Here is a 24,388-nt window from a genome sequence, read left to right as displayed (position 1 = left end):
GAAGCTGTTTGAGGCGCCTGGTAGATACCCGGTGAAGGCATTCAGCAGGCAGCTGGAGACTGGAACTAAGGAGAGGCCCAGCTCACAGTCGATTTGTCACTATACCTGGGGGAGTGGGAGAGAAAAGCGAGTGGGCAGAAGGCAGGAAAATGCCTCCTTACAAGAGGGCAAGCAGGTTGAGAGAGGCGGGAGGGGACCCAAGAGATAGGAAAACAGAACTGAAAGGAGAGGAAGTGAAGCATCACTTGGACTGTAAATCCAGGACATCAATAAAAGCGGTTGTTTACATCAGTTTTGTCCAACGGAACTTCCTGCAATGATGGGAGTGTTCTATATCTATGCTGTTCAATACGGTAGCTACAGGCCCCATGTGGCTACCGAGCACCTGAAATGTGACAACGGAGGAACTGAATTTTTAACCTTAAAGCCAAACCCCTGTGTTTTCAAGACAGTAGTTTAATAAAAGGCTGGATTTAAGATAATGAATTCATAGGCAGAAATGGTCAGCAGAATCAGTACCAAAGAGTTGAAAAGCTTTTGAATGGGTACTTAATTCTCAATGCGTTAATCTGAATGAATTGGCTGAGAGGGCAATTATATTGTTTGAATTGTGGCAAACCTTCAACAAACTGTTCATTTGAAATATATTTACCGCAACTGCCCATTTCATCACAACCATTCACCCTTCCCATACCCGACCCTCTTATTTGCAGCACAGGAGCTTTATTTGGTGACCATGCCCGAGAACACAGGCTTTAAGGACCAGGACCCACCACAGATAATCTAGGCATATTGGGCTCCATGCCCCTTGCAACCAACCAGCTCTGCTCTTGGCCGTTCTCAGATGTAACGCCATCGCTGTATATTCAGATCCAGGCTCCGGTGTTCCAAAGTCATTCAAAGACACCTTGCTCCCTTCCCAGAGAACTATTTTATACACCAAGAGTTTTTACAAAATCCAAAATAATTTTATTCACTTTTTCAGATTTTTGCTTCCACAAGGTGTTCAGCAAACATGCTAAGGCGACAGAATGTCTAGTTGGTCACGACATGCAACGCTGACCATTCAACTGATGACAGCAGCGACCACGCCCACCTGAGCTACTGGCCCCACAGCACAAAGGGGGTTTGCGGGAACACACCGAACCACACAGCAATCAGCAACCTGAGGTAGGTCTCTTTACAGTACAAAAGACTTCTACACCAGTGTCAGACACTGATTAGCAAGAGCTGCTTAAAGTCGCAGACTTTGGAGAGAGAAAGAGACTGTGCGACAACTGCAGTGAGAAAGGAAAACAGACCCACAAAATCCTGAACCCTGTCACTGAACTGTGGAGGTGTGGGACCAGGCAAATGAAAAAGTACCACCGAAAAAAGCAGCAGTTGGCTTCCAGGTTTGGAACCAACAGGTCTAGGAGCCGGAGAGCTCTGTGCAGTGGCCGGCGTCAGGAACCTGAGGCAGTGGGATACTCGGACTGGATTCTTGTTTAGAAACAACAGCAAAAAAAGGAAGGCAGGAAAGAAACTCCCCCTCGCCGAGGAATGTTTCTGATTCTCATTCCTGACAAAGGGAATGAAAAATGGTCTGGGGCGTTGCCCCACTGCTCTCCTGACAGAAACAGGGAAGTGACACCAGGACAGAAAGCAGGAGCCCTGAGAATTCACGGCACTCTGCATGGCCTCTAACGGCCCCTCTTCTACTCCACCCTGCCCTGGAGTGATTGTGGGGAGGTGACAGAGGGGGCCGACAGAGGGCCCCCTATTGCCACACATCTTCCTTTTGGACACCCAGAAAACCTGGCACCGTGAAACAACCAGCTAGTAAGGAACAATATGCTACCCCTTCCTATAGTCTAATAGCAAAACCAGACCTCTAGTACAGCAAACTGTACAAAAATGATAGAAAGGAATTGCACTGTTATTAGCACAGTGCTTATTTTAATATAAAATAAACAGCTTACATTTTCACTGTAAATATAGGCTATGTACAGAATTATATATAGATATAGCTACACGTATAAAGCTTCATTATAGGCCTCTGATACATTTATAATAACGGTTCCCTGAACCTTTTAGAGTGCAATTAAGAACAAAAACTAAATTCTGTTTACATGAATATGGAATAAATACAATAATCAAAATATGACTCTCCCTAAAAGTGAAACACACAAGCCAATCCTGAACTGCTGTGCGAAAGATAAAATCGGGAAAGGCAAGGTTTCGGCAGGACAGGAAGAGCGGCCCGCCCTGGGCAGGGAATGGCAATGCTCCCAAGGAAAGACGCCGGGGGCAAGAGGAGTTAGCCCTTGACAGCTATTTTGTTCTCTGTAGCAGCAAACATGGCATAGAACCGGGAGCTGTCGTTGGACAGAAGGACCGATGGGGTGTCAAACTCCACCACCTGCAAAGGAAGGAGACGTCATCAGCATGTGACTCAGGGACACTCAGGGTGATTCAGAGGAATCCACTGCTCAGGAAGGGGGGCAAGCCCAAAAGGCCCCTGAGGACGGAATCAGGGTGACAATTCAACTAGCCCTGCCATGCCCAAATGGGTTCCTTTTCTTTTTTTTTTTTTTTTTAACTAACCAGGGTAAAAGGGAAAGGTTCTACAGAGAGACCTCCAGACCTCCTCCACATAATTCTTTCAGCCTTAGGTATAAAGGAATCAATCAACAAGACACTATAAGCTGCAGGGGGAAAAATTGCAGCTCAAGTCAAAAGCATAGCAGGCAAACGTCATCTTGTTGTGCAAGCTGATCTAAACCTATAGATGGAAAAGGAACAGCTCAGGATACCAGTTGGCAGGGAAAAAAAGGAAGTGAGTAAGGGATGGACTCAGTCAATTTTCCATGCCTAGGATGGATTTCTATGCAGTCAATGAAAATCATATTGCAGTAGAAAAGTGAACGATATGCTGGCAGAACCTGCCTCCCATGATGGTGGCTGACAACGCCACATACTTTCCCAGCCTCCCTTGCTGCCAAGGTTGTGTCCCATGCCTTTGCCCTGCAAGGGGATGGAATAAATACAATAATCAAAATGTGATCATTGCAAGATTGTCTATAGCTAACAGCACCTGCAAGGAAAGAGAGGGAAATGAAGAAGGCTAGCCTGGGCCAGATTGTAGGAAAGCTTGGAACAGCAGGATATGAAATTTGTCACCACATGGTTGTAAAAAGCAAGCAACACATGGTGGCTAGTCTCAATACACCTCGGGCAGTTCTAGTCTCAATACACCTCGGGCAATTCTAGTCTCAATACACCTCGGGTAATTCTTGTGTATGTGAATGAATTACTCCGTACACATGCTCTCTGACCTAAGTCAAAGTGCAACTGTTCACAAGCAACATGAGAACCCAAGAGTGATTCTGACTCTGTCCCTTGATTGGGAGGGCTGTATCCCTGCCAATAGCAACCAGACTAGAGCCGCTATGGTTGCTTATCTGGATGCTTAGAACCACGCTAAGATGCCAATCAGCCAAGTCCTGCCAGGGGCCACTCTTCGTCCCAGACAAGGTCACATAGAGCCCAGGTCCCTCGGGGCTCAGTACCTGTCCCTGGGCCAGCACCATAATCCTATCAGAGCCCAGGACTGTATGCAGGCGATGGGCAATTGTCAGCATAGTGCAGTCAGCAAAAGCTTCTCTGACGGTCTCTTGAATCAGTAAGTCTGTCTCCGTGTCCATGGCAGCTGTGGCTTCATCTAGAATCAGAATCTGCCAGGGAAGAGAGGAAAAATGGGATCTAACCAACTCCTTAAGCATTCTGGTTAATTTAGGCTTTACTAAAATGTATTTTAGTATTTGAGTTTAACACCATATATTGTTTTTTCTAAGTAGGTTACACACATATGTAAAACTACTGTTTTGCTTAGAATTGATGTAACTTCAAACCCATGTTTGCCTTGATGCCTATAAATAAAAGGATATGCATGTAATACTCATCTAACAAAATGCTCACCCTATTTGCTCTAACTCTGAACAGTATGATAATCTCATTGGCCAGAAACAAAAGTCGCCCTTGGACACTGAAGGTCCAGGGAAGTTAAAAACAAAAAACATCCATATACCCAAATTGTGTCAGGGTTAATCCAGAAACATCTCTGGGCATTCTCTTAAAAAAGTGCCACTGGGCTCAGAGCCAGGAATGCCTTTGGACCTCCTACCACAAGGAAGGGCTGTTCGTCTACCTTCCCGCTCTTTTCTGCTGCTCCCCTTCCCCAGCACCCCCCCGACTACCTTACCTTACAGTGACGGAGCAAAGCTCTGGCTATACACAAGAGCTGCCGTTCCCCCACCGAGAAGTTCTCCCCATTCTCCAGCACTTCAGATTCAAGTTTCAGAGGTAGCTGAGCAATCTGGGGAGAAAGAAAGCAGAAATTAGAAGGGTAAAAAAGTAAATTTTGAAAAAAGATCCATTACATTTTGTCAAAAATCCAGTAGTTAAGGTAAATTATTCTGAAACAGATGAAGGAAGTACTAGCCAAGAACCTGGCTCGTCTGGAAAGAAGGTACAGGTGGGATGAGCATGTGTAGCCGGACCACATTTCCCAGGACAGTCGCTTCTTCAAATATACTATTCTGTTAGCCTCATACCGCCAAAATGTCCTGAAAATTCCAATTATTTTCTGTTTTGTTTTTTTTTATTGATTTCAGGTGCACAAGACAAAGTAATACTTGGACGTTTATCATTTATATCCCTCACACTGTGTGAACCCCCCTCCCCCCATCCACTATCCCTCTGACATCGCACACAGCCATTACATTTCCACTGTCTCTATTCCTAATGCTGTACTCCGCTTCTTGTAAGTATATACATACATATATATACATATATATATATATATACATATACATATATGTATATATAAAATTATAGTTGACATTCACTATTGTTCAGCTTCAGGTGTACAGTGCAGTGATCAGGCATCTACATCATCCCTGAGGTGGTCTCCCAAATAGGACACATGTCCATCGGATACCCTACAAAATCTTTACAACATTGTTGATTACGTTCCCCAAATTAATTTTCAAAACCCCGTGACCATCTTGTGGTTACTGATTGTTTTCTAATCCCCTCATCTTCCCCCTTACCCCCACCCCCCCGCCCATCTAGCAACCCTCAGTTTTCCCTCTATGTCTCCAAAACTGTTTCTGATTAGTCCATTCACTTATTCTTTTCTTTAGATTCCACATATAAGTGAGATCATATGGTATTTGTCTTTCTCTGACTTATTTCACTTAACATAATGTTCTCTAGGTCCATCCATGCTGTTGCAAATGTTAAGATTTCTTTCTTCTTTATGGCTGCGTAATACTCCGTTGTATAAATGTACCACAGTTTCTTAATCCAGTCGTCTACCGATGGGCATTTCGGTTGTTTCCATGTCTTGGCTATTGTGTATAGTGCTGCAATAAACATAGGGGTGCATAAAGATTTTTGAATTAGAGTTTTCGATTTCTCCGGATAGATACCTAGGAGTGGAATTGCTGGATCATAAGGTAGCTCCATTTTCAGATTTTTGAGATACCTCCATACTGTTTTCCATAGTGGCTGCACCAATCTGCAATCCCACCAACAGTGCACAAGCGTTCCCTTTTCTCCACATCCTCGCCAGCACTTGTTTGTTGATTTATGGATGATAGCCATTTTGACTGGGGTGAGGTGGTATCTCATTGTGGTTTTTATTTGCATTTCTCTGATGGTTAGTGAGGTTGAGCGTTTCTTCATATGTCTGTTTGCCATCTGTATGTCCTTTTTAGAAAAATGTCTCTTCATGTCCTCTGCCCATTTTTTAATTGGGTTGTTTGTTTTTTTGGAGTTGAGTTGAGTGAGTTTTTTATAAATTTGTGATATTAACCCCTTATCAGATATATCATTGTCAAATATCTTTTCCCATTCAGTAGGATCCCTTTTTGTTTTATTGATGGTTTCCTTTGCTGTGAAAAAACTTTTTAGTTTGATGTAATCCCACATGTTTATTTTTTCTCTTACTTCCCTCACGTGAGGGGATATATCAGTAAAAATCTTACTCCGGGTAATGTCTGTGAAGTTTCTTCCTATATTTTCTTCTAGGAATTTTATTGTTTCAGATCTTACATTTAAGTCTTTAAGCCATTTTGAATTTATTTTTGTGTATGGTGTAAGGAGGTGGTTCAGCTTCATTTTTTTGCATGTGTCTGTCCAGGTTTCCCAGCACCATTTATTGAATAGACTGTCTTTACCCCACCATACATTCTTGCTTCCATTGTCGTAGATTAAATGGCCATATAGGCATGGATTTATTTCTGGACTCTCTATTCTTTTCCATTGATCTATGTGTCTGTTTTTATGCCAGTACCATGCTGTTTTCATTACTGTAGCCTTGTAGTATAATTTGATGTCAGGTATTGTTATACCTCCCACTTTGTTCTTATTTCTCAAGATCGCTGAGGTTATCCAGGGTCTTTTATGGTCCCATATAAATTTTAGGATTATATGTTCCATTTCTGTGAAAAACGTCGTTGGTAGTTTGATAGGAATTGCGTTGAATATGTATATTGCCTTAGGCAGTATGGACATTTTAACTATATTAATTCTTCCTATCCATGAACATGGTATGTGTTTCCATCTATTTGTATTTTCTTTCATTTCTTTCTTCAGTGTCTATAATTTTCTGAGTACAGATCTTTTACTTCTTTGGTTAAATTTATTCCCAGGTATTTTATAGTCTTTGGAGCAATTGTAAATGGGATTGTTTTTTTAATTTCTCCTTCTGATGTTTTATTATTGGTATATACAAATACAACTGATTTCTGAATATTAATTTTGTATCCTGCTACTTTACTAAATTCATCTATCAGCTCTAATAGTTTCTTGGTGGAGTCTTTAGGGTTCTCTATATATAGTATCATGTCATCTGCATATAATGACAATTTTACTTCCTCCTTACGAATTTGGATGCTTTTTATTTATTTTTCTTGTCTGATTGCTGTGGCTAGAACTTCCAGCACTATGTTGAATAGAAGTGGAGAAAGTGGGCAACCTTGCCTTGTTCCTGATCTTAAGGGGAATGGTTTTAGCTTTTCCCCATTGAGTATGATGTTAGCTGTGGGCTTATCATATATGGCCTTTATTATGTTGAGATATGATCCTTCTATTCCCACTCTCTTAAGGGTTTTTATCATAAATGGCTGCTGGATTTTGTCAAATGCTTTTTCTGCATCTATTGATATGATCATGTGATTTTTATTTTTCATTTTGTTAATGTGGTGTATCACATTAATTGATTTGCGGATGTTGGACCACCCTTGCATACCAGTGATGAATCCCATTTGATCATAGTGTATGATCTTTTTAATGTATTGCTGAATTCTGTTCGTTAATATTTTGTTGAGGATTTTTGCATCTATATTCATTAGAGATATCGGCCTGTAGTTTTCTTTTTTTGTGGTGTCTTTGTCTGATTTGGAGATCAGGGAGATAGTGGCTTCGTAAAAAGTGTTTGGGAGTCTTCCCTCCTTCTGGATTTTTTGGAAGAGCTTGAGGAGAATAGGTGATAATTCTGTTTTGAACGTTTTGTAAAATTCACTTTTAAAGCCATCTGGTCCAAGGCTTTTGTTTGTTGAGAGATTGTTGATTACTGATTCAATTTCCCTGGTGGTAATCAGTCTATTCAGGTTTTCTGTTTCTTCTTGAGTTAGCCTTGGAAGGTTGTACACCCCTAGAAAATTGTCCATTTCTTCCAGATTGTCAAATTTGTTGGCATATAATTGCTCATAGTACTTTCTTAAGATTTTTTGTATTTCTGCGGTGTCTGTTGTCACTTCTCCTCTTTCATTTCTGATTTTATTAATTTGGGTCCTCTCTCTCTGTTTTTTAATGAGTCGGCTAAAGGTTTGTCAATTTTGTTTATCTTCTCTAAGAACCAACTCTTGCATTCATTGATCTTTTGTATTGTTTTTCTGGTTTCCATTTCATTTGTTTCTGCTCTGATCTTTATTATCTCCTTTCTTGTACTCCCTTTGGGCTTATTTTGCTGTTCTTTTTCCAGAGCCCTTAAGTGTGAAGATAAACTGTTGATTAGTGATGTTTCTTGTTTCTTTAGGTAGGCCTGCAATGCTATGAATTTCCCTCTTAGGACTGTTTTCGCGACATCCCATAGATTTTGGGTCGTCGTGTTTTCATTTTCGTTTGTCTCGAGATATCTTTTGATTTCTTCCTTGATCTCCTGCTTGACCCATTCATTATTTAGTAACATGTTACTCAGCCTCCATGAATTGGTGTGTCTTCCAGTTTTTTTTCTGTAGTTCACTTCTAATTTCATAGCACTGTGATCAGAGAAGACAATTGGTATGATTTCAATTTTCTTAAATTTATCAAGACTTGTTTTGTGGCCTAACATATGGTCTATCTTGGAAAATGTTCCATGTGCGCTTGAGAAGAACGTGTATTCTGCAGCTTTGGGGTGAAATGCTCTGAAAATATCGATTAAATCCAAGTGGTCCAATGTGTCATTTAAGTCTGTTGTTTCCATATTGATTTTCTGTCTGGAAGACCTGTCCCTTGTTGTCAGAGGTGTGTTGAAGTCCCCTACTATGATAGTGTTACTATTGATCTCTGTCTTTATGTCAGTCAATATCTGTTTTATATATTTAGGTGCTCCTATGTTGGGTGCATAGATGTTTACTAGGGTTATGTCCTCTTGTCGGATCGATCCCCTTATTATTATATAGTGCCCATTTTTGTCTTTTAATATGTTCTTCATTTTAAAGTCTATTTTGTCAGATATAAGTTTTGCAACTCCAGCTTTTTTCTCATTTCCATTTGCATGAAATATCTTATTCCAACCCTTCACTTTCAGCCTGTGTGTGTCTTTTGATCTGAGGTGAGTCTCTTGTATACAGCATATACAAGGGTCTTGCTTTCTTATCCACTCAGCCACCCTATGTCTCTTGATTGGGGCATTTAATCCGTTTACATTTAAAGTGATTATTGATAGGTACATAGTTATTGCCATTTTTAAATTTGTAGTTAGATTGTTTTCATCTTTCTTCTATTTACAGAAGTCCTTTTAGTATTTCTTGCAATGATGGCTTGGTGGTAATAAATTCCTTTAGCTTATTCTTTTCTGGGAGCTCTTTATCTCTCCATCAACTTTAAATATTAGCCTTGCTGGATAAAGCAATCTAGGTTGTAGGCCTTTGTTTTCCATCACTTTGAGTATCTCCGCCACTCCCTCCTGGCCTTCAATGTTTCTGTAGAAAAGTCATTTGATGTAATCCTCTGTAACCCCTTGTATGTAACCCTCTGTCTTTCTCTTGCTGCTTTTAGGATTCTCTCTTTGTCTTTAAGCTTTGCCATTTTAACTATAATGTGCCTTGGTGTGGACCTGTTTGGGTTTATCCTGGTTGGAACTCTCTGCACTTCCTGGGCTTGTATGTTGGTTTCCTTCATCAGGTTAGGGAAGTTTTCGGACATTATTACTTCAAATATGTTCTCAATCCCTTGCTTCCTCTCTTCACTTTCTGGTATTCCTATGATGCACATGTTGTTGTGCTTGATATTATCCCAGAGGTCTCTTAAACCATCTTCATTGTTTTTAATTCTTTTTTCTTTCTGTTGTTCTGTTTGGGTGATCTCTGCTAACTTGTCTTCTAAGTCGCTGATTCGATCCTCTGCTTCATCTAACCTGCTGTTAATTCCTTCAAGTGAGTTCTTTATTTCAATAATTGTGTTCTTTAGTTCTAACTGGTTGTTCATTAAAATTTATACATCCTTCTTTATGTCCTCTCTAAGCTTCTTAAACATTCTTATCATCAGTTTTCTGAACTCTGTCTCTGATAGGTTGGTTACCTGTTTTATTTGGTTCCATTTCTGGAGGTTTCTTCTGTTCTTTTATTTGGGACATGTTTCTTTGTTTCCCCATTCTGGCTGACTCTCTGTGTTTGCTTCAATGTATTAGGTAGACCCGTAGAGTTCTTAGTTCTTGCTGGGTTATCTTATGTAGTATATGTCCTTTGTATTTGACTTGCACTACTTCGTTCTTCTCCTCTGTTTGTGCTCCAAAGGTGACTCTTGTGTTGTGTATATTGTCCTGTTAAAGAAGATCTTTAATTGCTTTTCACTTGTGAGTAGGTGGGGTTAACTCCTAGGCTGACTAGTTGTGAGACTTGGCTCTGCCCACCGCAGGGTGTTCTGCTGTGTGAGGGTTGACCTGCTAAATGTAGTTTGGCATCTATGGGCTCTTGTGCCTGTAGAGAATTCCCTCTGGGTGTGTCACTTGTAGGTCAAACCCGGTAGTACTCTGGTTTGGTCGGGAGTTGGCCTCTGGGTGTGTTGAATCTTGTGCCTCTTAAGCTGGGCCCTGGTAGGGCAATTTCAGAACAAAGCAAATCACCAAGCACAACAACAAAGAAAAACCCAAATACCTCCACATGTAAAAACAACCGACAACCCCCACTCAACACAGGCAAAGATATCAAAGATATAAAGACAAAACAAAACAAAACAAAAAGCAGTGCCAGTTTTGGCTTAAGCCCATCAAGTAATCTCCAGGTTGTCCTCTGCTGTACCAAAGAGTCCTCTGCGTATTGTGCAGGCAGAGCTGGTCATCTGGTGCCCAGAGTGGCACTGGAACTGCAGACGTAGATGCGTGGGGCTGAAGGGTCTGGATGGTAGTTTCTACAAAGTCAGTGCAGTTTCTGCTCTTGCCTGCACATATGCACACTGAGAGTAGCACCACGAGCCCTGTGTCCAGTTCTCCTGAGTCTTAGGGCACTTCTTCTGTGTGTGTGTGTGTGTGTGTGTATGTGTGTGTGTGTGTGGCGGGCGGGAGATTTCTGAGCTGCTGAAAGCCCAGAGCTGCGTCTGCCGCTTACTGCTGATCCCTGGGAGTGCCTTCGCAGTTGTATTTGCCCCGCCCTAGGCAGGCCAGAAAGCGTGGGGGCTGGGGATGGAGGGGTCTTCTCTCTCCTAGCCCAGCCATGTCACACTCTTCCCGCAGGCCAGAAAAGGTGGTGGCTAGGGGTGGAGGAGTCTCTTCTCTCCTAGCCCAGCCAAAATCACACTCTTCCCATCCTCTTCCCTGGGTCAGAGCTGCACGCCAGTCTTCCCAGAGCCTGATCACTAAGGCTCCTCTGTAATCTGACACTACTCCTCAATTCAGGGGCCAGTTTAAGTCTCTGGAAGGGCGGGGGTAGGATTGGAAGAACGGGGCAGGGGGGGCCCAGGTATGGAGTTTGTTTGTCCTTTGTCCGGCCTAGGGCCCAACTGGAGGTCTCACTGAGGTTATTGCCTCAAATGCTGGATATGCTGCCCCCTCGGCAGGAGAGATCAGCTGTGGGATGCAGGGAAAGAGCCCACCTCCTGGCTTTTGTGTTCTCTGTTCCATCCTGGGATCCCCTGCGTCTCTGCAGCTGCGGATGCCAGCAGTGTTTCCACCGCTGCAGATGCGGGTCGCGTCTCCAAGACTTGGGCTCCAGCGGAGGGACAGTGACTCTGGGGGCCTTGGGGGTATACAGGGGGCAGACTGAGGAGTGTGGCATCAGTGGGAAGACTGGAGGACAGTTGGCATTTTCCCGTGAGGGATCCTCTATCCAATTATTTTCATGTCTCCAAATCCTAGCAGAGAGTGGCCCTAATTTTTGGGTCACTGGAGATGGGGTAAACAAGACTGCTGTCTTTCTGATGTGTAAATCTTGACAGGCCCATGGCTGTCAAACTTCTCTTTTCGTAAGCTATGGAACCTATTCTTCAAATGTAATTGTTTGAGGACGCCCAATCTGAAAGAGGTAAAACAAGGGACCCTGAGCTTCACTTAGCACAAGGGCGTGAGAGCACCTCCTCCAGGGGAGGGGTACTGATCTGTAGACTGGCCCCTGGAGGGCACCGGCTGAGCTACCCTAAGAGGTCTCTGAATCCATATGCATACTGCATGTTTTCCGCAGACTCAATCAGTGATATATCTTTTGCACATATATAGATGCTTCAAAAGCCTGCTATACTGTTATGATTAATGAAATACAAATTAATGTACAAGCACTAGTGAGTGCTGAGTGGTTGTCATTTATATCTTCGCAATCAATGGATAGTAAAAAGGGCAATTTGATCATGGGCTTGGGCGGAGAGGCGAGGACCAGGAAATATCAATGTTTATGTCCTTTCTGAAACGCCTAGGAAACCCTGCTCTAAAGTGCTCCTCCACAGACATCCTGGAAGCAGAGGGTCATGCCAGGCTGGACAGAGGCAGCCCAAGAGGGCTCACGAATGACCACAGCATCGCTGCATTTCCACCCTTGAAATTCCAGCAAAGCTTGCCCTCAGTTCTTTACTTACACATTCTTCTTCGTGTTTTGTTGTTGTTGTTGTTGTTGATGTTTTACTTATTTTTATTTGCTTAAAGTAAGAAGAGGTCCCAGACTTTTAAATGCCTCAGGTCCCAGAATAGCTACCTCCAGCCAGGTTTCAGGGCTATGAAGTAGCCACTGGCCTAAACAGGAAAATTCCACCAAAAGGAAAAGATTGAATTTTTTCCCTCAACATACATTTTTGCTTTAAGGTTGTCAAAATGATGCCATCTAAGAGGAGTGGTTTAAATACAAGCAGAAGCTGATATGGATTAACTCTCACAGGATCATCTTTTTTGCTTTCTAAGAAGCCTTGAACCTTTGCATCTTATTTCTCTTCAACTGTGATGGCAGTATCTTAGGAGAGATTTCTTAGCTTACAGCCACAGGATAGGAAAAATAAGGAGTAACATGGTGTGGGCATCCTGGTATTTCTAGTCTTGTACATGAAGTCTTTATATGTACACACATCCTGGGACAGAGAATACTTGGGGAGAAACAGCTTGCCATTGATAACTCGCGTCATACAATATCCAGCACAGATGGTGGTGTTGATGGTTAGGCAATAAGCATATTCTTTCCTTTTGACGTGTAACATATTCTCAGTTGGAATACAAAGAGACACTGCTTGCCCACATGCAGGGCCACAAAGCACGGCCATCAGGAAGATAGCACTCGTGCCCACAGTACACGAGATCACATAGTAAAGCTCCTCATTCCAAGTGTCACTTAGCTCCACTGGGCAGTGAAATGGCAAGCTCGCTGACAGACTCACGGGCTCTGAGGTCCAGCGCTGGGGCAGCAGCCCGAAAGGTGCCAGGGACACACAGAGAGAAACCGAACCATCCGGCTTCAGGGTGAGGGCTGGAGGGGCAGCCCTCTCCCAGACAGGGCAGAAGCCATTGCCCCTTTGCCAACACCCCTCCGTCCCCACATGTTGACACAGGCGATAGCCATATCTGAGTCTCCATCAACCTCTACTTACACATTCTTTCATGTGTGTCCTTTCCAGGGCATCCCAAATCTGGTCTTCAGTGTACTGGTTGAAGGGATCCAAATTTGATCTAGGGAGAAACATAACAGGAATTTCTCAGTGACCAACATGTAAGCGACCATACTGCAAAGGCTGTCTGAGATAAAAGTTTAAACACGCATGGAAAAAGGAGGGCTTAACTCCCGTTAAGTTCACAGATGGCTCATTCCCCAAATAGCCAGAGATGGAAGCACTGCTTCTGAGAACAGACAGGGTCTCCCTTGCTTTTTTATAAAGCTTTGTTTTATTTTAACTTTTATAACAGTTATATAGAAAACATTAAGAAATATAGATATGCAAAACACAAAACAAAAACCAATACGTTTTAATCTTTAATTAACCTCTAATCACACCCCTAAAAACAAACACTGTTAGCATTTTGGCATATATTCTAGATTTTTTCCTATGCATATACATATTAAAAATACATCTCTACGTACAAACTTAGGAAAATGCCCTTTTTCTTTCTGATATACCAGAGTGAGAACAGGGACCCGATAACAGCTAGCTGACCAGGAAAAGAAGCAGATCCAGGAGAAAGGCAGAGGGAAATTAGAATAAAGGGCAAATGAAGAGGAAGGATTTCACTGGTTCAGAAAACCAGCTTGGGAACTCTTCTTGCTTACTGTCCCCACAGTATCTGCTACACAGAAATCAAGGACACCGAAAGAATAGGACTAGACATTTTTGGAAATGTTACAGACAGGAGAAAAAGATCTTGGTCATGAAGGATGAGGGTGGAGAGGTAGTAGTGGAACAGGTATTTGGTGGAAATTGGGATGTTACATTAATTTGGGGTGTCTTGTCTCAATCTAAACATGATATTTATGACGCTAGTACTCTGAAAGGTATTTGGTATAATTTGCTTTGCTCATAAATTATGCTTGGCATATGGGAAAATCTTTTTAGCTCTGTGCCTCATTTATCCCCATGTCTGGGGTTACTAATTGCAGGCATGCACAGACAAGCAGGTCACCATCACAGAGGGGCTCACCTGAGTCCAGGAGGAAGGCTGACACCTGCTTCGCCACGTCCTCTGGGCCATCTCTGGAGACTCAACCTGACCCTGCTCTCTTGTGCCTCTTGCCCTTGGCACATGTGCTTCCCCCCAACATGGAACATGCACACTTCTCCCCACCCTTGTACTTGAGAGACAATGGTAAAAGCAAGGGCTCTGGAGCCAGGCTGGCTGATTCCTCTACAGCTTGTATCAATGACAACTGTGTGAGCCTGCCCCAGGAGCCTACCCATGCTTCCGTTCCTCATGTGCAAGACAGGATAAAAGAGGACCTCATCAAAAGGCTGTTGTGAGGACTACACATCACGTGTATAAAGCACTTGTAAGAGCACCTGCTTCTGGGTGAGCACTGTGAACATGAGAGTGATTGCAAGGCTGTTATCATTACCATCATTGTTATTCCTCGGCCGTGATTCCTCCTTGTCCTTCGGGGCTCATCTTAGATGCTTCTTTAGGAAGCGTCTCCTGACCCTCCAAGCCTGGATGAGCTGTCCCTCTGTCACCCTGACTATGGCACTCATCACTCTGTTCCTTCGTCTCTCTGCCCCATTGGATCAGGATCGCTATCTGGATTTTATTCACGGCTGTATCCCATGTACACCATCTAGTATTTTTTGTATGAATACAAGAACTTATTTCTCTCATCCTCATTTGACTTCCTGATAAGAGGTCACCACTTAAGTATTTGGGTAATAACAGAAGCAAAGAGCCGTACAGTGGAGAGAAAGTGTTACACACACAGGATCTGAGCAGACTGGGCTCAAATCTCTGCTCTGCCTCTTATCACCTACATGCCTTTGGACAAATTACGGCTCAGCTGTAAAATGGGGATGCAGTGAGATGGCATGGTAGGTTGCTGTAAACAGTAGATAGTGTATGTACAGTGCCGGGAACACGGTGGACACTCGATAACTGGCAGCTGTTAAACTGACAAGGGACATCTGGACATGTTAGATGTCTGGTTCCAACGCTTGGTGGTTTTCTGACTCATGTATTCATGCATTTTCCAAGTGGACACGATAACCCAGGATCCTGAATAACCAGGATCAGAAATTGTTCTGATGAAGTCCTATCTGTGACAGGTCTGAATGGGGAAGACTGATCTTCAAAGGCCTGACATTTAGGAAGAGCCCTCTTTTTTAAAGAAGAAGGTGGTCTGATTTGTTGATGACCTAAAAATTCCTTAGAGCTCTTTACAAGAGTCTTTTGGAAGTTCTTACCAGTTCCACTAAGACAAAGAAAGAAAGAGGAGAGAGAGAGAGAGAGAGAGAGAGAGAGAGAGAGAGAGAGAGAGGGGGAGGGAGGGAGGGAGGGAGGGAGGGAGGGAGGGAAAGAAGGAAGGAAGGAAGGAAGGAAGGAAGGAAGGAAGGAAGGAAGGAAGGAAGGAAGGAAGGGAGGGAGGGAGGGAGGGAGGGAAGGCTCCCCAAAGCAATAGAATAATTTAGAGACAACTGAAAGACCTTTGGACTCTAAAGAACTTGCTTCAAATTTGGAGCAACTTCCATTCCATCTGGAGTGCTAGCTGCTTCTGTCTGAAGGTGCTTGGGCCCGGAATAAACCAAAACAGAAAGAGTCACTTGTGGGCTCAGTCATTGTTGCTGTGACCATGAGCTGAGAGCTAGAGATATTCCTTTAAAATAATAATAATAATGGGCAGATCAAAAAGGAGTGAGGGCATCGGGAAAGGAAGAAATGAGGACACTGCTTCTTGCTAACAAATGGACACTAGGCAGAGGTGCTCCAGGGGATGAGAAGGTGCTCGTCTCCCCACAAGGAGACTGAAGAAGACTCAGACACAGACTGCAGTGACAGCTGCGGTCAGCTAGTCTCACTGAGCTAGGCCGCGGACAGTCTACAAGGATGGAAAGCGCTCCAGCAGGGGCTGCTTAGGGCAGAGTCAGAGACAGGCTTCCTGACACCAGGAAGCACAGGGCCCTCTGGAGGAAGAAAAGGATTGCCAAGGCCATGAACGAAGGAAAGTCGTGTGTTTAGTGCTGGATGAAAAGGGACCTCTCTTCTTGGAGCCAACTATCAGGGCAAAAGGCAGAGGAAAGGCACTGGCCACAGCTATTGGAGTGGACTGAGATTCTGGCTAATCTGGGGTGGAGTGTGCCCCCATATGGTCTGGTCTATCATTTATATTATAGGCTGTCTGTATGCAGAACTATTCCGGCACTTTTATCTTGTGGCTTTTTCTGAGTTTTGTTTGTTTCATTTTGGTTTTTACCTTGCTTTCCCACTAAGAGGTCCTTGTATGTTTTAATTGCATGTTGGTATCCCAAGAAGATATGCCCATCCTCAGTGCTGGTTAGTGGTGATGGAGACAGTCTCCAAATCTGGAGTATCTAGGAGGAAGCTGAGGAAACAGCTGATCTATCCCGCCCTTGCTTTGGGAAACTCATTATATAGGCTTTCTAATTTTCTAAGAAAAGCAAAAGAACTCCAAAAGCTGAATGTTCTTTGGGATCTCTAAGAAAACTGAGAGTATATAGGAGGATAGAAGGTCTGGGACTTTGTCTTCAGTGTCTACCACTGGCTTAAAAAGCCAAAATTACAGCTGGCAGAAAATGAAACTTACATAATTTCCTAAATTTGCACAGCTGAGCCCAAATAGCACTCTGAGCTCCATAACTAAAAACCCAGGGCATTGGCACACCAGAGACTGAGCTTGTTCACCAAGTGGCAACATGTCTATGGAGCTGATAACAAAAGGCCCAACTCCCACAAAAGCTGTGCTTCCATGTTCTACAAAGCCCAGCGGCACATGCCAGCAGGTCAATTCTTTACCATTAACTCCAGAAGCTCCTGGTTCACAGACCCATAGGAAGCACTGTAAACTTTTGAAATGAACACTGAGGCTTCTTGGTGGCAGCATATTCAAGGGAAGTCTAACGTTTAACATGCCCTTACTTCCTCACTTCCAAATGATGTTTTAAAAAAATGAAGAAAAATATGGTTCTTTTGTCCTGAGCCAAAAATGACGAGGCCAATTTTATTCTCAGAGGTGTTCCTGTGGCATCTAAAAATAGAGCTCTATAGGAAAGAAGAACAGATTTGGTACTCTTTCCATTTCTTAATTTTAGACCTGAATCTTCAATAAATTCTAATTCTCTTCTGATGTTGCTTATTTGACCTTGTTATCTCAGTACCCAAAGGGAATGACTTGTTATCAACAAGTCCAGGTGATGCTGTCCAAATTCATTAGTGTTTTAAAGAAATGCCACAATAAACACACCCAAGAGTGCTGTCCCTACATGAATGTATGTGAGAATTCAGTTATCTACCAAACTTCTCTGAATCAGGGAGTTCAAATGCCATTTCTAAAGCGAAGGGATGGGGCTGGGGGAGGACCTAGTTTTAAAGACAAGTGTAAACACTGCCCATGGTTATTGGAAATTAAGTTGGTACCAATTGTTTTTGGAAACTGCTAAAAATTAAAGAGGAAATGGTAATATTACTTTTAGAGTGATTTTAAAAAAAGAAGTCCTATTTAGATCAAGTATACAGTTAAAGCTGTTTTTATTCTGACAGAGGCAACTTGAATAGGAATGGACACAAATTATGGAGACCCATTGTTTTTAGGAGGGGAAAGCTTAAGGATAAAGTATAAGGAAAGATAATGGGATTAAATATACTTCCTTCTTAGTTACTATTTTAACAGGTCAGGAAGAGACATTTTATCTTTGGCTTGCTGACAGATTTCAGAGAGAGGCGTCATTCAAGGTATCAAAGATGGGGGAAGATACAGGAAAATGGAAAAACGTGAGTGGTAACAATGCCTGAAAACCACCTTAGGAAGGCGACTTTGAGTGTACCTAGGAGAGACGACAGCGTGGAGTGGGAGGACGACGGAGGATGACGGTGATGAGGCTGAAGAGGGCTGTTACCGTTTACCGAACGCTCCCCATTTCCCAGGCTCTGTGTGTGCATGATTTGTATAAATGTATTCAATCCTCACAACAACAGGTCTTAATGAGATCCCCATTTTATCTTAGGCGTGGTCATGCACTTGTTCGAAGTCACAGAGCAGAGATCTGAGCTCAAATCACCACACTGCAGACCCCATTCCATTACTGAGGCGCCCTATACAGGGGAGCGCCCCCTACCTATGCAATGAGAAGCATGCAGAACAGTGGGAAAAGCATCAGACTAGAGTCCACTCAATCTCAGGCCCACATGGAGGCTCTACCAAGCCCATCTGGCCTCGAAATGAGGCATGAAGCTCACTCAGGTCCTCACCTGACAGTGCCGCTGAATAACACTGGCTCTTGAGGAATGATGGAGAGTTTGCTTCGGAGGTCAGCAAGGCCAATATCACTGATTCTCAGTCCATCAATCTTGATGCAGCCTCCAGATAACTCCACCAGGCGGAAGAGAGCCATCCCCAGAGAGGACTTCCCTAATGAGTCAGAAGACATGCCGAAAAGTAGCTCATTAGCAAATTCTGTGAAGACAAAACTGGTTTATTCTTGGGGCCAAATCATCTACTTTTCCATTTCTATTCAATCATTATTTCAACGGATCCACTCAGATAATGTATAAAATGACAGCAAGAAACAGAAAAAGAAGAACTTTACTGAGCTACTGAGCATATACATTTAAGTCACACCGTTTCAACCTGAGAAGGAATGAGAGGGATCGTGACACCTCAAGAGAGTAAAATGGAAAAATGCTTCCTTTGCCCTTAGGAACAGGTACACAGCATTTAACACTTCTCAGGTAAAGTGAGGAAAACAGAGGTCTTATAGCACGGAGCTAATGGCAAACTAGAGGACAACATGTCTTCTCTCTCTTTGGTTCCCTTAACGTAGCTGAGAGAAAAACGAGACAAGGCCTCCCATTGCCGCAGCAACAGCTGGGGAAGGGAAGAAGTTCCTGAGTAAATGAGTGGCTGAGGGTGACTGCACCATGACAGGGAACTGTCGTAGAAAAGCAGGTTCGGGGGATAAAATAATGAGTTCAGTAGCATGGTGATAAGCCCAGCAGCTTATCTTAATTGAATCTTCACGTTAAGAGTCACATGCGTAATTCAGGGAGATGGCATCAATCTGCCATAATCTCACTGTTACTTTGGACACATTTCCTTTTAGACTTTTTCTCAGAGTTGAGATCATGCCAGAGATATGATGTTTTAACTGCTTTTCCCACTTAACATTACATCATAAGCATGCAGCCATATTATTAACGTTTCAAAATAAAATTTCGGTGGCTGCGATATATATTCCATCACGTGGATGTACTCTCGCTCATCCAGTCCTCTAATGCTGGGACACGTAGTTTATTTAAAACTTACTATAACAATGTTAGGGCGTTTTTCTCTGAAAGTAGAAAAGGTTGCTAAATCTATGAACTCAAGGTTAACAACTGTATAACTGTGGTATTGAATAAATGGCAAAATAATAATAATAATAATAATAATAATAATAGTGTGACAGCATACGTCAGTGCTCAAACTTTGCTTCTACCTTAGATGATCTCCTTGGGATAGATTCTCAGAAATGAAACTACTATGTCAAAAGATATAAACATTTAAAAAGCTCTATCTAGTGCCTCTACTCCCCTAAAAAAGTCTGACATAGTCCTATCTATCTACCTTTCTGCAATTCAGACCCATGGTTTAGATTTAGAACTACAGGATTTTAGCTGTTAGACCACATTTCCTTGGCTGGATGCTGGGTGCCTCCCTCCTCCTGCTTCCCTGTTCCGAAAGACCTCTCATGAGAGAGCTTCATGACTACGTCTATTCAGTGGTCACTGAGCGTGCAAATATCCTGCCTTGCTCCAGGGTCTCTAGCCATACATAGGTCTGCTGTTGGAATTTGTCCCCTGGGCCGACCCCGATCAAAGAACCTAATGGGAACCTAGAGAAACGTCCACCTTCCTAAGGCAGGATTCTTCAAATCCATCTACCAGAAATGAGTTGGGAAACACCCAAGTCCACACAGCAGGACAGTTCTTAATGAGGACTTCCCCTCCTAGAAGTGACTGGCTTTATTCAGGATTGGGTGATCTGGTTAGTGGTCCCGTATCTAGATATAAGGAAGGGGAGGGAGACTCTCCCTCAATGGTGAGGCCGTTGTTTAAGATCCAAGCTAAGAAAGGAATGGTGGTCAAATAAACAGGTCGAGTTGCTCCACCTTAATAAAAGATGCCTAGGTTTGGAACACCTGGATTAGAAGACTTTATAGTTCTCTGAATCTAGACTACCTTTGCACTGATAGAATATGCTGGTAAAAAAGGCAATGAAGCCCTCACAGCCATGGCAGAGCCAGGGTCTATGAGCCTCAGAAGAAGCTTATTAGGGTCAGAGTTTAGACTTTGTAATTATTTTATTTTTCTTATTTATTTCTCTTCTGTCAGTACTTACAGTTTAGTCAAGTCTTGGTGAAAATTTCGGTCTGTCTTACCCATGTGAAAGGGAGGTCACAGGAAGGGACATTAGTCAGAGCTTCCAGGAAAGCAGGGTACCCCTGGGGGCCAGTGTAGCAGAGGGAATTTGAGGGAGAGAGCCAAGTAAGAGTCTTGAGGACAGTTACCCTCCTTGGCTGAGCATTCTCTTTCCAGTGCCAAAAAAAGAGGCAGTATCTTGTTTTGACATGAAATAATTCCTTCAAAGAGGGAGCAGGAAATGACTGTCTTTTCTTCTTGGCAAGTTCTTTAAAGTAAATTGGCCAGGAATGATAAAAGGCTTTTTTTTTTTTTTTTTTTTAATGACAAGAAAAAAAGAAGAGTTTCAGTGAAAAGAGAGCATGGAGCCCAGAAAAGAGGGAAAGAAAGAAATTACTGAAGTCTTGACCCTAGAAACCTAAAGGGAATATACAATACACTTCCAAGAAGGAGTGAAGTAAAATGCCTAAAACGAAGGTCTATTCTCTAGTTCTTTGCAACTGACATCAGATCAAGAAAATAATTTGTCTTCAAAGGAACATAGATTCCTTATTTAGAGCTGTGTTAGCTTCTAATAAACGTGAGGCTACACTGGCCATGTATCACAGACTTTAGATATTTTGACTTCCTAGAAATAAGAATGTGCATTGCAGTGCTCTTCATAACAGGAAAACATTGACAGCAACCTCAGTGCCCTATGATCGGAGCTTATTAAATATAAATTATGGTGCATCCGTAAAATAGAATTTTATATCATGCTGCATAGAAATCATATCAGAGAATATTAACTGACATGGAAAATACCTGCTGGTTTTAAAAGCAGGCCATGAAACTGTGTGTGTAAAATGATCTCATTTTTGTAAACATATCTGTTGATAGAAAACAGCTGATAAGACATCCACCAAAATGTTAAGAGTAATTAGCTCTGGGTAGTGGGGTTATGGGTGCTTTTCCCCTTTGTACTTTGCCACATGTTCCATGCGTTTTGCACTGAGGACGTATACTTTTATGATTAGAAAAAGCATGATATGTTATAAAAGCAGGGTTGAAAATAAACCTAGAAAACTGGTTCCACTGAGACCTGAGACACTAGTCACTCACCGACAGGGACTCAGTTTGAAGGGATGAGGGTAATATTCAATAAACAGCCAATCGTGGGCCCCAAACTTAAATCCAGTGGGTTCAAACGTTTCTCTGCGGAGGCCTTGGCATAGCCTTACCTGATCCCGTCCGCCCCACAATGCCAATCTTCTCCTTGGGTTTGATGGTAAAGGACACTTTCTTCAGGACCAGAGGCAGGTTTTCCTGGTACCTCATCTCTGCATTCTCAAAGGTCACCTCTCCTTCCTGGGGCCAGTCAGGGGAGGGAGCTTTGTTCTTAATTCTGGCAGGTGCTTCCAGAGAGAGAGTCTGGGGACACAGACGTGGCTTTGTCATAGAGAAGAAAAACCAGGAGAACCGTAGCACCACCCAGAAGTAGCTGCCGCCCTGGTCCCTTGCTGGGAAAGATCCATTAGCAGTAAACGCTTATTACCACTGAGCTAGACAGAGACAGAGTACAAAGGCTGCTGAGTTGACGACACTTAGCAGTTTACAATGGCTACCAAGCAGCGGCTTGGGGAGCTCAGCGACTTTCAAACTACCTTCTGTCTTAAGGAATTCTTCCACAAAATTGCCTCGGAAGCCAAGGGTGGGGCACAAGCCCTTCAACCTCTCTTCAACCCAGCAGTTTTTACTGGAAATCTCTGAAAATATTCCACTCAGAACAGGATTCCACCACTTGAAAATCATTGGCCTGAACCCAAAGGAAGGCCACTAACATTGATTGAACATTTAATGAGATCCTGGCATTCTGACGTATCTCAATCAATCCAGGAGACTCGGACTCAAATCCCAGTTCTCCAACCAACAGCTGTGTGAACTCGATGTCTCCCTTCTTCACTCTAGGTCTTAGTTCTCATCTGCAAATTGTGGGGACTGGACCAAACAATCTTGGGAAATCATTCGAGCTTTAAAATTCTGTGTTTAATATAACTGCTTGTAATTGTTATCAATAGTCGCACCTCTCAATGTCTTAAAACTCTCTGGCAACTAGTCATAGGGCTTATAGCCTTATAGGGAAGAAAGGGCCAAAGACTGTAGGGGTCTGAGGGGTCGAGACTGAAGTCTAAAACTCCGTGCTGGAAGGACTCCATTCTGGGACAGGCATCCAAGTTGGGGACTGGCAATGGGGAGCCAGTCCGCAGAACTGTGGCTGGTTTGGGCAGGGTCCACTCTACCTCGGCTGACCACACATCTGACCTCTCTAGGAAGAGACTCTCACCAACAGTGATACTAAATCAAACACTGCACACCCCTATATACACCCTTGTATCATCCACAGACCAGACCACTGGGCAAAGAGACTAATGTAGAAACATAAAGAACGGCTATTGGGGCATCCCAGTTTCAGGTACCCCCTCTTCTAAGAAAGTGGTACTTCCGCTTTAATAAAATAAAATCTTTGCTCCTCTACCTCTCATAGAAAAAAACAAAACAAAACAGCTATTAGCAGATACATTAGATCACGATCTGCCATTTCTCAGAATAATCATTGTAAGTCTGAGAAATATCCTATGAGTAATGAAATTCATTGTCAAAACAAATCAGGGAAACAAGTCTCTGCTAGAAAATGCAGTTTACATAATACACTAGTTCTCAACTGAAAGGGTAGTTTTTCAACACTATGCGTGTAAGTCAATTATTTGGAACTTGGAATCTATTCTTCCCATGTAAACAACGATACAAATGCTGATGGAGTCCCTGGGCATTTCACAAAATAGGTAACTTCTGAGAACTGAGTTACATTTGAGAATCCTAACTACTCATGAATCTACTTTTCTCTATAAAAAGCTGCTTTCAGAGTTCCAGCTAGGACATCAGCAAGATGTTTCCCCATGGCAAGACTGCAGGGGTAATGGGGGAAGGTGGGAAGAGCTCGGTACCATTAGCAGTGGCAACTAAATTAACTGGTTTTTAAACTGTGAATGGAGGTTACAATTAGCGATGGAGCTCTTAAAACCTCAGAAGCCTGGCGCCCACCCCAGACCTACTGCATCAGAATCTCCAGAGAGAGAGACTCATGTTAGTCTTTGCCTAACGCTCAATAAGGAGTCTTAATGTGCATCCCTGGTTAAAAACAAGTGAACTAGACTAAGATTTAAAACAGTACATGGTGTGGGGCGGCCGGTCTGCTCAGTGGGTAGAGTGCAGTGCTCATAACACCAAGGTCGCCGGTTCGATTACTATATGGGTCAGTGAGCTGCGCCCTCCACAACTATTAGATTAAAAACAATGACTTGACATGGAGCTGATGGGTCGTGGAAAAACACTGTTCCCCAATAATTCCCAATAAAAATTTTTAAAAAAAACAATACATGGTGTCAAACAGTTGAAGAAAAATGTTACATTAGTCAGACTAACTGAGCTAACATGATTCTGAACATTTTGGAAATTAGCTGATGAACATAATGTTAGGTCAACTACGGGCATGGTCAAAGCGGCCGGGAGCCAAGTCAGACCCCTCTGCCAAGTCAGACCTCTCCTCACATGACAGAGACTGAGGCCCCTGGCGTTTCCCAGAAA

General features: G+C 42.9%; 1 protein-coding gene across 5 annotated transcripts in view; it reads right to left on the bottom strand.

Moving 5' to 3' along the window:
- Positions 1-946: 946 nt before the first annotated feature.
- ABCC5 (ATP binding cassette subfamily C member 5) overlaps positions 947-24,388 on the bottom strand; it is a 79,713-nt gene continuing 56,271 nt past the window's right edge. For 4 of the 5 annotated variants that reach the window (XM_033091054.1, XM_033091047.1, XM_033091030.1 and 1 more), the window contains 6 exons: positions 21,985-22,174; positions 18,617-18,776; positions 13,312-13,390; positions 4,244-4,357; positions 3,552-3,716; positions 953-2,401 (listed from right to left, as the gene is read on the bottom strand). In XM_033091054.1, the coding sequence (XP_032946945.1) occupies positions 2,300-2,401; positions 3,552-3,716; positions 4,244-4,357; positions 13,312-13,390; positions 18,617-18,776; positions 21,985-22,174 (810 nt within the window). In that variant the 3' untranslated portion in view covers positions 953-2,299. Of the gene's footprint in view, positions 2,402-3,551; positions 3,717-4,243; positions 4,358-13,311; positions 13,391-18,616; positions 18,777-21,984; positions 22,175-24,388 lie in introns of all 5 variants that reach the window. The other variant, XM_033091022.1, reaches the window with a different exon arrangement.

This window comes from Rhinolophus ferrumequinum, chromosome 2 (assembly GCF_004115265.2).
Source record: "Rhinolophus ferrumequinum isolate MPI-CBG mRhiFer1 chromosome 2, mRhiFer1_v1.p, whole genome shotgun sequence".
Lineage (NCBI taxonomy): Eukaryota > Metazoa > Chordata > Mammalia > Chiroptera > Rhinolophidae > Rhinolophus > Rhinolophus ferrumequinum.
The sequence above is the reverse complement of the archived record's forward strand: the minus strand, read 5'-3'. Positions and strand labels throughout refer to the sequence as shown.